This window comes from Amia ocellicauda, chromosome 17 (genome assembly GCF_036373705.1).
Source record: "Amia ocellicauda isolate fAmiCal2 chromosome 17, fAmiCal2.hap1, whole genome shotgun sequence".
Lineage (NCBI taxonomy): Eukaryota > Metazoa > Chordata > Actinopteri > Amiiformes > Amiidae > Amia > Amia ocellicauda.
This window is the reverse complement of record NC_089866.1, coordinates 28,695,368-28,709,132: the sequence shown is the minus strand read 5'-3', so window position 1 is coordinate 28,709,132 and position 13,765 is coordinate 28,695,368. Positions and strand designations below refer to the sequence as shown.

The 13,765-nt window shown below is 43.1% G+C and overlaps 1 protein-coding gene across 2 annotated transcripts in view; it reads left to right on the top strand.

The window, feature by feature from the left end:
* morc2 (MORC family CW-type zinc finger 2) overlaps window positions 1-3,507 on the top strand; it is a 59,315-nt gene extending 55,808 nt beyond the window's left edge. For both annotated transcript variants that reach the window (XM_066690114.1, XM_066690113.1), the window contains 2 exons: window positions 242-430; window positions 1,035-3,507. In XM_066690114.1, coding sequence (XP_066546211.1) covers window positions 242-430; window positions 1,035-1,103 — 258 coding nt within the window. In that variant the 3' untranslated portion in view covers window positions 1,104-3,507. The remainder of the gene's footprint in view (window positions 1-241; window positions 431-1,034) is intronic.
* Window positions 3,508-13,765: the final 10,258 nt, after the last annotated feature.

The window sequence follows — 13,765 nt, the reverse complement described above, 5'->3', positions numbered from 1 at the left end:
AGTGATTGGTAACAACCAACAAAAAACCCACCTCAAACAAGGAAAACAGTTCTTAAAACATGCAGCTAAAAATGAAAAAGTTTAATTATGGGTGAAAATTACAATCAATGGAACAAATCTGTCAAAACACTTAACATTCTGTGTATTTGAAAGTACAACAAACCTGGATACCTGTGTAGGAGTGTTGCGAGTGTATTTAGTGTAGTGAAGCTGATGGCTGCGCTCTGTCTTGCTCTAACAGAAGGAGTATTTCCAGCAGTATGAGCTGGGGCTGCAGAGCCTGTGTAACTCATACCAGAGCCGGGCGGACGCTCGCGCACGGGCTGTTGAGGAGAAGAGTAACAGTGCAGAGGCCAGGCTCAGAGAGACAGAGGAGAAGCTACAGAAACTCAGGACCAACATCGTGGCTCTGCTGCAGAAAGTCCAGGAGGTGAGGAGCTAGGGTCTGACCTGGAGTGGGTGGTTCTCCCGTATATACCATTGATACTTTTAAAGGATTCATGTTACTATCAATATAATATTACTTGCCTGTGCTCACTCTTCAAATTATAGAATATGATTGATCCTTCTCTGTCAAGCAGTGAATGAACACACAATGAGGCAAGAGACTTTTTTGTTTTGTTTTGTTCTGTTTTTTTTAGCTGTCACATTGTTGTTGACATGCCTAAACTTCTGAGAATCAGGTGAGAGTTCAATCAGAGACAGATTGCAAAAGCTGATTTCATAGCCATACAGCTAGATGTTGCCTAGATTTCAAACACATTCCATATTAATGAGGATCATTATCAGTCATGCTTTAAATGTAAAGTGTAAATCAGTGCCAGCTGTAGTAAGTAATATAGCTGTAGTGATTGCAAGATAATAAGAAAATGGCTTTTACCAGAATATCTGTTTGTGCCCTACATTTACATCTTGGTAAATGTAGAAATGTACCAATTTTAAAAGTAATTGCAGGTGGCAATTCCTGAACTGAGCACAGAGTTGGTTGTTAATAACTTACTAAATAAATTCCATTGTTTCCCCCCCCTTTGCAGGATATCGATATCAACACAGATGACGAGTTGGATGCCTACATTGAGGACCTGCTCACCAAGGGAGATTAACATCTGCTGAGTGACTGACCACACACACAACCAGCATGGGCCCCACTAACCCCCTTCCAGGAGTTTTCTGTTCTCGATTTTTACATTGATCTGCGTTCCCAGTGTTCCAAAAGCCTTTTTTTGAGGGGAGCGACAGGATTGAGGAGAAGGGGTCCAATCGAGGATAGCTGTTTGAGTGGGTGGGGTGGGGTGACCTCGGCTGTATTGGAGGCAACACTGGGATTGTTATGTCCAGGGCAGCTCTTCACAGGCTAGAGCATTCTTCAACTGCAATGTGCGGCCTCTTCTCTTGTTCAGATCACACACTGCTAACATCTTCACTGTCTGGTGGCTGCCATTTCCATTCCTACCTACACCTGAATGAGAACTTGCTTTCGTTTTATCTTCAGCAAAACAACAAGCGACTTGAGTTGAACTGAGATGGTGAAATATCTCAGTAAAAGGGTATAAGGCTTCTCCAGGGAATTAAAGGAAGTTGTATTAAACTGAAAGTGAAGGCCATGTAAAAGGACTGAGAGGACTTGACGTTTTAAAGCAGTTGTGGACCAAATTTGATTCAAGACATGTAACATGTTTTCAGAACTAAAATGAACCCTGGGATCAGTACAGAAGTCACCTACTTTTGTTTCCAAACTGACATCCAGGACTTGAGAGGAGTACTTCAGAGTTCTTCTGGAGCCCCGGAAACACAAGATTTTTATGCCTCGGAGACAGAGGGGTCCTACCAAGGCTTCAGTAGGATGATTGATTTGAGAAGTAATCACCACTTTCCAGTGTTTATTGCTTATTTTATTTTTAATAACAAGTATGTTCTTAACTGTTGACAGGGTTCAAAGTTTCATTTTCATTCTTATGTTGAAGTTGTTTTAAACTTGACGTTCCAGCCCTCACAAGACAAACTTATATCCGTACAAAAAGTATACATTCAAAACATAATTCCAGTTTCATAAATCCTCAAACATCACCCATCATCTTTTCTCATTCTCTAGTTACAAAGTCATACATTTAATTGAAGTAGATAAGAGCCCAAATGCACAGCAGTGTGTACTGTGGAATAGAGCTCTTATCTACTTCAATTGAATCTGTCTTGAGTGGAATTTGATGTGGTCATGTAAGTGCTCCATTTTGGGATTTACCAGCTGCAAGCTCTTATAATATGCAATCCTTGGTGCTGCATATTTTGAACTTCTTCCCTTGTTTGAGAAAATACGAATGAATAGATATGTGAAGCTACAATAATATTAAGCAGATTATTTATTTAATTTCACCAGGGCCCAGCACCCCATAAAAGCTGGAATGGATCATACTACTACCCAATAGGATTCTTAACTGCTTCCCTTCCTTCGCAAATTTTCTTCCATTTACCTTTAAACTTCTTGAATACTGTGACGGTTGAACACTTTTAAATCCTTTGTGTTGTAGTTATTCTGTCCCAGTCCTATCACAATAGGCTCCAGATTTTTGAATAGTGTGACCATATGGCTTCCTTGAAATGGATTTAAATCAGGGTTGTCAGACTCCAGTCCTGGCGTGCCAAAGTGTCTACTGTTTTGTTTTCCCAACAGGAGATTCAATTACTTAATTCATGTCAGGTAGGCTTATTTTATTTTTAATAGTAGATACCTTTACATTTCAGTGGTTACTCAAGACATTGAACCCATAGAACATTTCAGAGTCTGAGGAGCAGTATTAAATTAATCCAGTTGAATGTTTAATTAGACCAATTAAGGAGCTGAGAGCTGAGCTGGATCAAAACCCAGCTTACACTGTGGCCCTCCAGAACTGGAGTTTGACACCCATGATATAAATGCAGCAGTACAAGGAATATTGGAGCTTAATTAATCGGTAACACTAATCAGCTGTTCACTACTCCTGCCACACAGACTAAGTATGTAAAGCAGCTGAATTCAATATTTTTTTCATACATGCCATTTACCACTTGACTATTATGTATAATTCCTGTATTCTGAACTAGCACATCCCCCAACTCAATTTTATTGGCAACCTGAACTGTCTCATGTCATTCACCTCGTCTCCCTGACGTTAGGGATATGATTCTAACTGTAAGATGTATCAAACTCTAGGGGCACTTTCCACAGGAGTATTGCTTATGCCAAAGTGCTGGGTTTCATCAGTTTAGTGGTTGTTTTTATTATTTTGATTGAAAAATATTAATGTTATTAATCCATCAACCTCGATTCAAGGTCATCCAGCTTGTAATATCTTTTAAGAAAGAGGCCTTGGATTGGGACTGGAGGAGTGTATATGTTTTTTTCGTCTGTACAGTTCTGTCCCAGTTGTGGGATTTTCATTGTTCTGAAACCTAAAAATATATTTTTTAGAATATTTTAAATGTCAAAGAAGAAAGACAAGTGTTTTATTAAAAATGGTGCTTTGGCTTTTTTGTTTTTGTTTTTGTTTTGTATTTTTGTGGGGGGGGGTGTTTCTCCTGGCAATTACATCAGTTTTAAATTTGACCTGTTTTAACCGAGGATTTTTTCAAGATAAAACTAAGCTTGCTTTTGTGGGAGATGGTACAGTGAGATAAGGAACAAATTGAATGTTTTGATTAAGCTGAAATACAGATATTTCATGTTGGTAGTCATCTGGAATTTGTAACCAAACCGTGATTCACTTCTATACAAGATTTTCAACATTCTTGGAACTAATGTGTTTAATTTAACACATTCTGTGTTTGTGCAAGGACAGTTCAACTTTGTGTTAAAATTCACCAAAGTACAACACACTATTGTTTTAACACAGTGTATTTTTAACACAATAATGTGTTTTTCCCCACAGTCTTGTTTTTTTTTTTTTTTTTTAACATTTGTGCCAGTAGTGGTGTTAATAATGGCACTGAATGGCACTGAATGAACCACAATGCTCACAGTCCCATTAAGAGTCTGATTCTGATAAGCAAGTAAGTCACTAGATATTGAATATATGTAGCAACTTTTTCTTAATACAAGTGTAGGGGGGTGGGGAAACACAGATCACACAGACCAAGAAGAATACAATGCAGCATTGCAGTTTAAGCCCATTTTAAAGGAAGGGAAATCACACAAACAGACATTGAATAAAATGGGCCTTTTAGATGTTCTGTGTGTGTGTGACCATGTCTGGGTCTTTGTATTTGTATGCATTAGTCTTGCCAGCTGGCCCAGTGAAACCGTGAGGAGCAGCAGCCCCTGTTGGGCAGTACTGGGCAGCAGGGAGGACCTCTGCCTCTCTCAGCTCATAGTGAGAACCCCTCCCTCAGCCACACCACTGGAGACTTAAAAAAAGACAAATAACAGGTTCAATCTGGCAATTTCTTTCCTCCATTTAATGACACCCTAATTTACTCTCTCCCCCCTTCAAGTCAGGAACACTGATCATTCCTATTGATCAGTCTTATTTATTTGGCTAGTTTAAGATATTTAAATTCATAAGAAATTCAAGATGTCTGCTGGAATACCTATTCCTTTGTCTTTCCTTATTAATATGTATCCATCATTTACACACATTGCACCCTTTTTAATGAACTAAGACAAATGTTATTATTAAAGGGAAGTGGTAGAGTTCCTTCATCGTCCACAGGAATCCTCCCTGGTTCTCAGTAACGCTCCATTAACTCTTAATTTTCCTTAACAGTCTCAGTTTGGTTAAGTTATAATGGTGGAGAGACTTTTCAGAACCACTGCTAGAGATCTGTGCTGAACTCATGAATACATACTGTTTTTATACCTCTTAGAATGGTTCTCCAGCTAAACAAAGGTGAGAATCTTGATATTTTCACAGAAAATTCAGGATAACATTAAAAAGAACATTTTCGATAAGGGGCAACACTAGAAACTGAGAAGTAAGCTCATCACCTTAGATTTGGCATTAAGTCGTTATAGCAGAAGTTATTTGCAAAAGAAAACAATTATGTAATCATCACACTGTCATTTACAAATTCTAGAAAAGGCTAGTCTTGGGGGTCTAAAAAGATGTGGATCTCATCTTGCAGTGCACAAACTCTCACCAGTACCGAGTGTTATGTCTGCACACTGAGTTGCAGTGCTGCAGTGAGTTATAGTAACAGTCTACAGTGTATGGCAAGCCAAATTATCATTTAAAGATATCTTCAAATATTTAAAGATATCTCTAAATCATTTAAATATATCTGCAAATATTTCAAGATATCTTCAAATAATTCCAGATATCTTCAAATATTTAAAGATATCTCTAAATCATTTAAAGATATCTTTAAATATTTGAAGATATCTTTAAATGGATTTAGAGATATCTCTAAATGATAATTTGGCTTGCCATAACAGTGGGTATTACGTAGTTATGTCTAATGCACAGTACTGTTATGAAACGTTCTTGATTACTGTGTACTGTGTGAGGACTTTGGCTCTCGAGATTAAATCGTTACATGTTTTACTGGAAACGCCTGTCTAGGAGTTGTCACTCCTAACACAATATTTAACACAACTTTTAACATAACACTTAGCCCTTACTAAGTCAATGCACATCATTGAACAGTAGCAAATCTTTGTGAGCCACTGACACATCTTCTGAAAAGGCTGAAGACTTGATGCCAAATTAAATAAGATGCAGGACTGTATTCATGGATTTCTGCATTGCTCCACAAAGTTTTGCGTGAAGCTCAAACTGATGACTTACAATGTACGGACATGATTGTCATGTTTACGGCAGGGGCACTTACTAAGCCCCTTTCAGAGCCAAATATAGACAGAGCCAAGTCAGTAACACTGCTTCACTACTTCAACAGTAGTTTGGCCATGCAAAGGATTTAGACTAAGATTGGCAGTGCTCCAGGTTTGCTGGCTTAGGCTCCGGAGTGTCTCCAGAGGTTCAGCTCCAGCGCCAGTCAGGCTCCAGAGCTGATGGAGGCCCCCTGCTCCAGCTCCCGGCCGTCTCCAGCAGCCCCAGCTCCAGCGCCAGAGTGGCTCCGGTGTAGCTCCACACTGCAGCTCCAGCTCTGGCTCTGGCTGCTTTTAACCAGCTCTAGCTCCGGAGCCACAAAAAACAGTGCAAACTAGGATGCCATCATTATTTATATTGTATCCTTTTTTACTTCTTTTTATGTAAATAACTTTAACAAAACCAAAATATTAATAACAAACATGTTTAACCATTTAAACATGATAAAGTAGAAAATTGTAAAGATGTCTGTGGCAATTAGGCTTGCCAGCTGGCCAGTATTTTAGCGGACTGTGGTATTTGTACACTACATGGCCATCAGTATGTGGACACCCCTTCTAATTAATGTATTTGGCATGTGGGAGACTCTGAGACCAAGTAGAGGAAGATTCTATGGTCTGATGAGACCAAAATAGAGCTTTTTGGCCTCAATGCTAAGCGCTACATTTGGTGCAAGCCTAACACCACCTCATTCTCATCCTGAGAACACCATCCCTACCATGAAGCATGGTGGTGGCAGCATTATGCAAAATGGATGCAGCAAAGAACAAAGAAATCCTGTTAGAAAACCTGCTGAAGTCTGCAATAGACCTGGGACTTGAGAGAAGATTAATCTTCCAGCAGGGCAATTACCCCAAACATACAACCAAAGCCACACTGGAGTGGCTTAAAAACAAAAAGGTCTATGTCCTGGAGTGGCCCAATCACAGCCCAGACCTCAATCCCATTGAAAATATGTGGATAGAGTTTAACATTGCTGATTAACTGTATTTCTTTCCCTTGTGTGTCTGTATAAACAAGGTCACTGTCTCGCAGCCTTGCTGTGATACGGTACTGTGCCATAGTGCAACCCTAATACCCAGAGGAACAGAGAACAGAGGTTCCAGTTTTCTCCAGACATTTGGGCTTGGTATATTCAATAAGCACCCTTTATATTAAACATTACATATGCTTTAATTTTCCCCCGTTTAACCATATATGGGTTTTCCTAACGAGTTGTCAGGCAGAAACCGAACTTGCACTCATCACGGGACAGACATGTGGGTCCTGTTATCTTTCTCTCCTGTCTGGTCTGCATAAAAGTGCCTGTAGTTTGTAACTTCACTAAGACTTTTCTTGAGATTGCCTCATGAACCTATTCCTTGCAGCTGCTTGTAATAAAAACCTTTTGATTGGAAATATCTCTCTCTCTGGATTTCTTCGACTCTTCAGTAGCCGTGGTCAGCAGGATAGCAGCTGCAGATCCAGACGCGAGGGTAAGTTTAGGATTCCTTTCAATACTGCTCTGTGTGCTGGGAGTCTGCACGGGTATCACCACCACGAAGGGCGCCAATCTGCTAGAAGGAATAGAGTAAGTCTGGAGAGATTTTTGTGTTTCCAAGTGTAGAGGGTCCCAGGTTTTGGGCTTTGCCCTGCACCAGCTCCCCAGAGAGGAGTAGTGAGGTCGTGTGCGGCCAGGATATCACGACAGTGAGCATTCGGACACTAGTTGAGACAGAGACTGCAGTGTGGTTGCAGGTGCCCATGTGTGCAATCCAGAGAGTCCAGTGGGCGCTACTGAAAAGAGATGTTTTCCGCAATGCGACTGCAGTGTTGCAGTGTATTATTGTGACATACGTGTTATGACCAACAAAGGTTACTTGGGAAACCTGGGTATGCAGATTGATTGCATTATATTTTTCATAGAATTGTGCCAGCTGACATTGTTAAAAAGGTGTTAATCTTAGAGTCTGCATATGTTGCAGTTGGGTGATTGAATAGTGCCAGTTGACATTATAATTTCAGCCAGAGGATTACGTGAGAGACCGGGAATACGGGAAAGACTGGGACGGGTGGTGGATTATCTGTTAAGTGTGGCGCCTACCCTAGTGTTTTACCCTAGCACCGTTTTATATTAACAAATAGCCTCCACTCTTAATACCGACTGAACACAAAAAATGCAGACACAGGATCAGTATACAGTGAGTGAAAAAAGTATTTGATCCCCTGCTGATTTTGTACGTTTGCCCACTGACAAAGAAATGATCAGTCTATAATTTTAATGGTAGGTGTATTTTAACAGTGAGAGACAGAATAATAACAAAAAAATCCAGAAAAACGCATTTCAAAAAAGTTATAAATTGATTTGCATGTTAATGAGGGAAATAAGTATTTGATCCCCTATCAATCAGCAAGATTTCTGGCTACCAGGTGTCTTTTATACAGGTAACGAGCTGAGATTAGGAGCACTCTCTTAAAGGATGCGCTCCTAATCTCAGCTCGTTACCTGTATAAAAGACACCTGTCCACAGAAGCAATCAATCAATCAGATTCCAAACTCTCCACCAGGGCCAAGACCAAAGAGCTGTCCAAGGATGTCAGGGACAAGATTGTAGACCTACACAAGGCTGGAATGGGCTACAAGACCATCGCCAAGCAGCTTGGTGAGAAGGTGACAACAGTTGGTGCGATTATTCGCAAATGGAAGAAACACGAAATAACTGTCAGTCTCCCTCGGTCTGGGGCTCCATGCAAGATCTCACCTCGTGGAGTTTCAATGATCATGAGAATGGTGAGGAATCAGCCCAGAACTACACGGGAGGATCTTGTTAATGATCTCAAAGCAGCTGGGACCATAGTCACCAAGAAAACAATTGGTAACACTACGCCGTGAAGGACTGAAATCCTGCAGCGCCCGCAAGGTCCCCCTGCTCAAGAAAGCACATGTACAGGCCCGTCTGAAGTTTGCCAATGAACATCTGAATAATTCAGAGGAGAACTGGGTGAAAGTGTTGTGGTCAGATGAGACCAAAATCAAGCTCTTTGGCATCAACTCAACTCGCCGTGTTTGGAGGAGGAGGAATGCTGCCTATGACCCCAAGAACACCATCCCCACCGTCAAACATGGAGGTGGAAACATTATGCTTTGGGGGTGTTTTTCTGCTAAGGGGACAGGACAACTGCACCGCATCAAAGGGACAATGGACGGGGCCATGTACCGTCAAATCTTGGGTGAGAACCTCCTTCCCTCAGCCAGGGCATTGAAAATGGGTCGTGGATGGGTATTCCAGCATGACAATGACCCAAAACACACAGCCAAGGCAACAAAGGAGTGGCTCAAGAAGAAGCACCTTAATCCCAGAGAAAATCTGTGGAGGGAGCTGAAGGTTCGAGTTGCCAAACGTCAGCCTCGAAACCTTAATGACTTGGAGAGGATCTGCAAAGAGGAGTGGGACAAAATCCCTCCTGAGATGTGTGCAAACCTGGTGGCCAACTACAAGAAACATCTGACCTCTGTGATTGCCAACAAGGGTTTTGCCACCAAGTACTAAGTCGAAGGGGTCAAATACTTATTTCCCTCATTAACAGGCAAATCAATTTATAACTTTTTTGAAATGCGTTTTTCTGGATTTTTTTGTTGTTATTCTGTTTCTCTGTTAAAATACACCTACCATTATAATGATAAATTATAGACTGATCATTTCTTTGTCAGTGGGCAAACGTACAAAATCAGCAGGGGATCAAATACTTTTTTCCTTCACTGTATTACACTAAAAAGCATGATGATAAAAACCAATACAAAAATAAACTGTACTCTAAAAGCCATAAAACAATAATAAAATTACACTATCAGTAAACAGTAATCGGCACTCACTTCCTGTAAAAGATCCGAGAGACCATGTAAGTAAGCGCATATGAAAAAAACTATAAAAACATACCTCGGGCAAATGCAATGTACCAAGTCCTCTGCCCTACATTACCCATAGCAATTTAAAACCATAAGGGAATAAAACCAACAAAACATACCTCAGGTAAGCTGTGGAGCACAGAAGTAATAAAAACACGTCTTTATTCTCACCCTACAAATTACCAAACAATCACCAATGAGTTGGTTGCTTTCCCAAATAGAATAAAAATATAACCATATAAACAAAAGGAGTGCAGTGTAACTGGCTTACCTACAGCGATACACAGGAAGTGTGTTCGGAAAGTCATGGGCCTCCTTAATTATTGTTTCACCTTTATTCCCAACTTATTGCTCCTGTACAGCGTCTTGTTGTAGGCAGCCCTGCGCCGCTGGATCCGATTGCCTGGGGGCCTACGCCGCAGTCAAGCAAGCTCTATGTGAGGCCCCTGCTTTAGGCCTCCCTGATCACTCCAAAGCTTCCCATCTGCACTTCGCCATTGTCGGTAAGTATTATAACGCCACTGATACACATCTTCATGGTGACAAGTTTCATCCTGTCACCTACTACTACTACTGCAGCAGGCATGTATCGCTGTCTGGCCTCATTGGATTGTGCTACTTGGGCCATTCAAGCTTGTGAGCCCACTGTCATGGTGGCTCAGCTCATTCTGCACACTCTGCACACACTGGTGGAGCTTCTGAACACTGGTAAGTTGCGCTCCATTTCTGATAGCCACCGTGCTAAATGGGAGGTACTCCTCCTGCCCAAGGACAAATCCGTTTAGGTTATATGTGACACAGGTGTTAACCCCGCTTCTGGCATGCTGGGGGAAGGCATGCCTCATGACTGTCTAATTTTAATTCACCAGGAAGATGCTGCACCTGTTAAAGACACAGTCCTGCGTCACCCTGATCTGACCCTGTTTGTCGATGGCTTGCGTAAGTATAACAATGGCACTCCATCCATGGGTTGGGCGGTAGTGGGCACTACTGGCTCTGTGCTACGCTCCGGCGCCCTGCCTGGTCATCTTTCAGCCCAAGTAGCGGAACTTGTGGCTCTGACGGAGGCCCTCACTCTCGCTTCTGGTTGTGCTGTCAATATCTACACTGACAGTAGGTATGCTTTTGGCATCATTCATGACTACATGTCTGCTTGGAAGCATCAGGGCTTCCTCACGACTGCAGGTGAGTCCATTAAAAATCATCAGTTTGTGCAGGCTTTAGCAGACGCTGCTCTTCTTCCGACAGAGGTTGCGGTAATTAAGATCAAAGCTCACCAACGGATTTCGGATGTTCTGCAGAGAGGCAACGCTTTTGCTGATGCGGCAGCGAAAGCTGCTGCTGGGGGGGCCACGGCTTCACTCGTTGCAGTGGCCTCTACCATTGCCACTTTTGTTCACGTAAACATCATCCAGCTACATACTGATTGCGATCAGATGGAGTTGGATGAGTGGGGGAGGAGGGGGCCCACGCAGCACCCCGATGGCGTCTGGTGCGGTCCTGATGGCACTTAGGTTCTTGCTCCTTGGTGTATTCGCCTCACCCTGCTCGACATATACGGACACAGGGCATAAAGCTATGATGGTGCAACTCACTGGTTCATAGTGGTGGCCTGGGGTGGGTCGAGACATGGCACGCTGGTGTCAACAATGCCTCACATGTGCCAAATTCAACCCAGGTAAGCCTATTAAAATTTCTTAGTCTTTTCAGCCCCACCCACAGGGAACCTGGGAACACCTGCAAATTGATTTCATAGGTCCGCTTCCAAAGTGCCATGGCAAAACCTATTGTCTGGTGATTGTGGACCACTTCACTCACTGGGTGGAGGCTTTCCCCACACATGACTGCTCCGCCACGACTGCGGCCCGGATCTTGGCAGAAGACGTCATTCCCCACTGGGGTGTTCCTCACCAGCTCGACTCTGACCAAGGCACGCATTTCACTGGCAAGGTAATGAAACAGGCTTGTCAGTTCATGGGTGTCAAACAGCGTTTTCACATTCCCTATCACCCACAGAGTTCTGGTCTGGTGGAATGCACTAATCACACCCTGAAGGAGAGTTTGGCGAAAGCTCTTCACACACTTGGTAAGGGCTGGACTGTGGCCCTTCCAGCTGTTCTGTATAAACTTTGTGCATCACCCAGTTGCACTACACAGCTTTCTACTTATGAGCTGATGATGGGTCGTGCTATGGCCCTGCCGCAGGGCATTTTTGGCCCCACTGATTCTTCGGCACCTTTCAAAGACCGCTTATGCTTCTATGTCGTTACTCTATGCCAGCAGCTGTGTTCTTTCCGTGCTCATGTTCAGGAGGCACAACTCATTCAGGATCTCGACACATCCAATTCAGGAAGCACGCCTATGTTCTTCGGTTATGGTTCGCCTCATCTCTTCTCGATCTGGTCTTCGGGAGCGTTTTCAATTCTGTTACCGCGGCAGCTGACAGAGCTGCCCATAATGGGCAATGGTTTAAGGCACTAAACCACACTTAGTCATTTAGTCACTTAGTCGCTTATGACCGGAGATGCATTTCACCACTATTTGGACGGTATCCCAGACATCATTGCTAACATAACGTGAACAATCTCTGATGGAAGGGCATGCGATGGGCTTGCTCGGGATCTTCTGAAGATGGTGAGGGGTGACGTTGGTTATTCGTTTGGGGACTCCTCCTTTCTATACTTCTACTGATTCTTCTCTGGCTTCCCTTGCCAACATTTCTCCTCAGTTGGTGGTCTCTGTCCCACTCCAGTCAGCTGTTGCTCATTTCCGGTTTCTCCTCATCCACCCTGCAGCCACCCCTTCCCAAATTTTTCCCCATGCCTTTAAGTTTAAATCCCTAGGAGCAGTACATGATGGCACTGTGTATCAGATAGGAACCACTGGCTACATGTTGTCCTCCCTGACAGGCGTTATGACAACGACTACTGACTGTTGCACTGAAACCGTGTCTTTTATTGTTTGTTCTTGTTCCACTCTCCAACCATTCGGGAACACGTCCTCTGCCATCATCACTGTACTTCCCCTGACAGGTGTCAGGGAGGCTATACAGGTGTCTCCTACACAATGGTGCTTCCTGACTTCTTTGCCTATATACAGGTTCGGCCCACTGACATGCCCCGCGAAGCCGATAATGTGTCTGCAGGTGAATGACACACTGGTCCTTGGCGACCTTGTCATTCCTGGCTGCATCCTTAATGGCCTGCTGGCTGCTCCTTGGTGGTATGGACAATTAGCGACGGACGAGACACCTGTCACCCTGTGATGCATTAACTGATCTTCATGACTCGTTCCTCAAACCCAGGACGGACATTAAGCATGGCTGATACAAGGTGCAGCTTGGCTCTGCACGGGTCATGGCCCTGGAACACTCTTGGTGGGGTTGGGAGGGAAAGTCAGCGTTCATGAGTTGGTGGACTCTTGTTTAGATTATCTCTGCTGTTCTGTCTCCGGTGGTGTTCCTCCTTTCTATCTGTCTGTTGTTATCTTCGGTGTCTTCTGTCTTCTGCACCTAAAATCTCCCGTTGTAGTGTCCCAGAAATGCATCACACGACGGCCTCACATTACCCAACTGTGAGGCTTGATTCTGCCCAGGACTCATTGCACTCCTCTTTAATGGTTATTTCATATCCTCTAATCAATGTCCATCATATGCATGCACCCGCCTACACTTCACCGTTGCTGCCACACATTTCAGGTTTACCACATAGCCTCACTGATATACACCCTATGGCTAAAGGGATAGAAAATGGAAGAGACATATCAGGGGAAGGGGAGTGTGGGGCATGGGGTGGAACCCAGAGGAACAGAGTCTGATAAGAACCAGTTTTCTCCAGACATTTGGGCTTGGTATATTCAATAAGCATTATAATAAACATTACATATGCCTTACATTTTCCGGTTATCTTTCTCTCCCGTTTGGTCTGCCTGTAGTTTGTAACTTCTCTAAGACTGTTCTTGAGATTGCCTCGTGAACCTCTTCCTTGCAGCTGCTTGTAATAAAAACCTTTTGATTGGAAATCTCTCTGTCTCTGGATTTCTTCAACTCTTCAATTGCTGTACACCAAAGGGCCCCATCCAA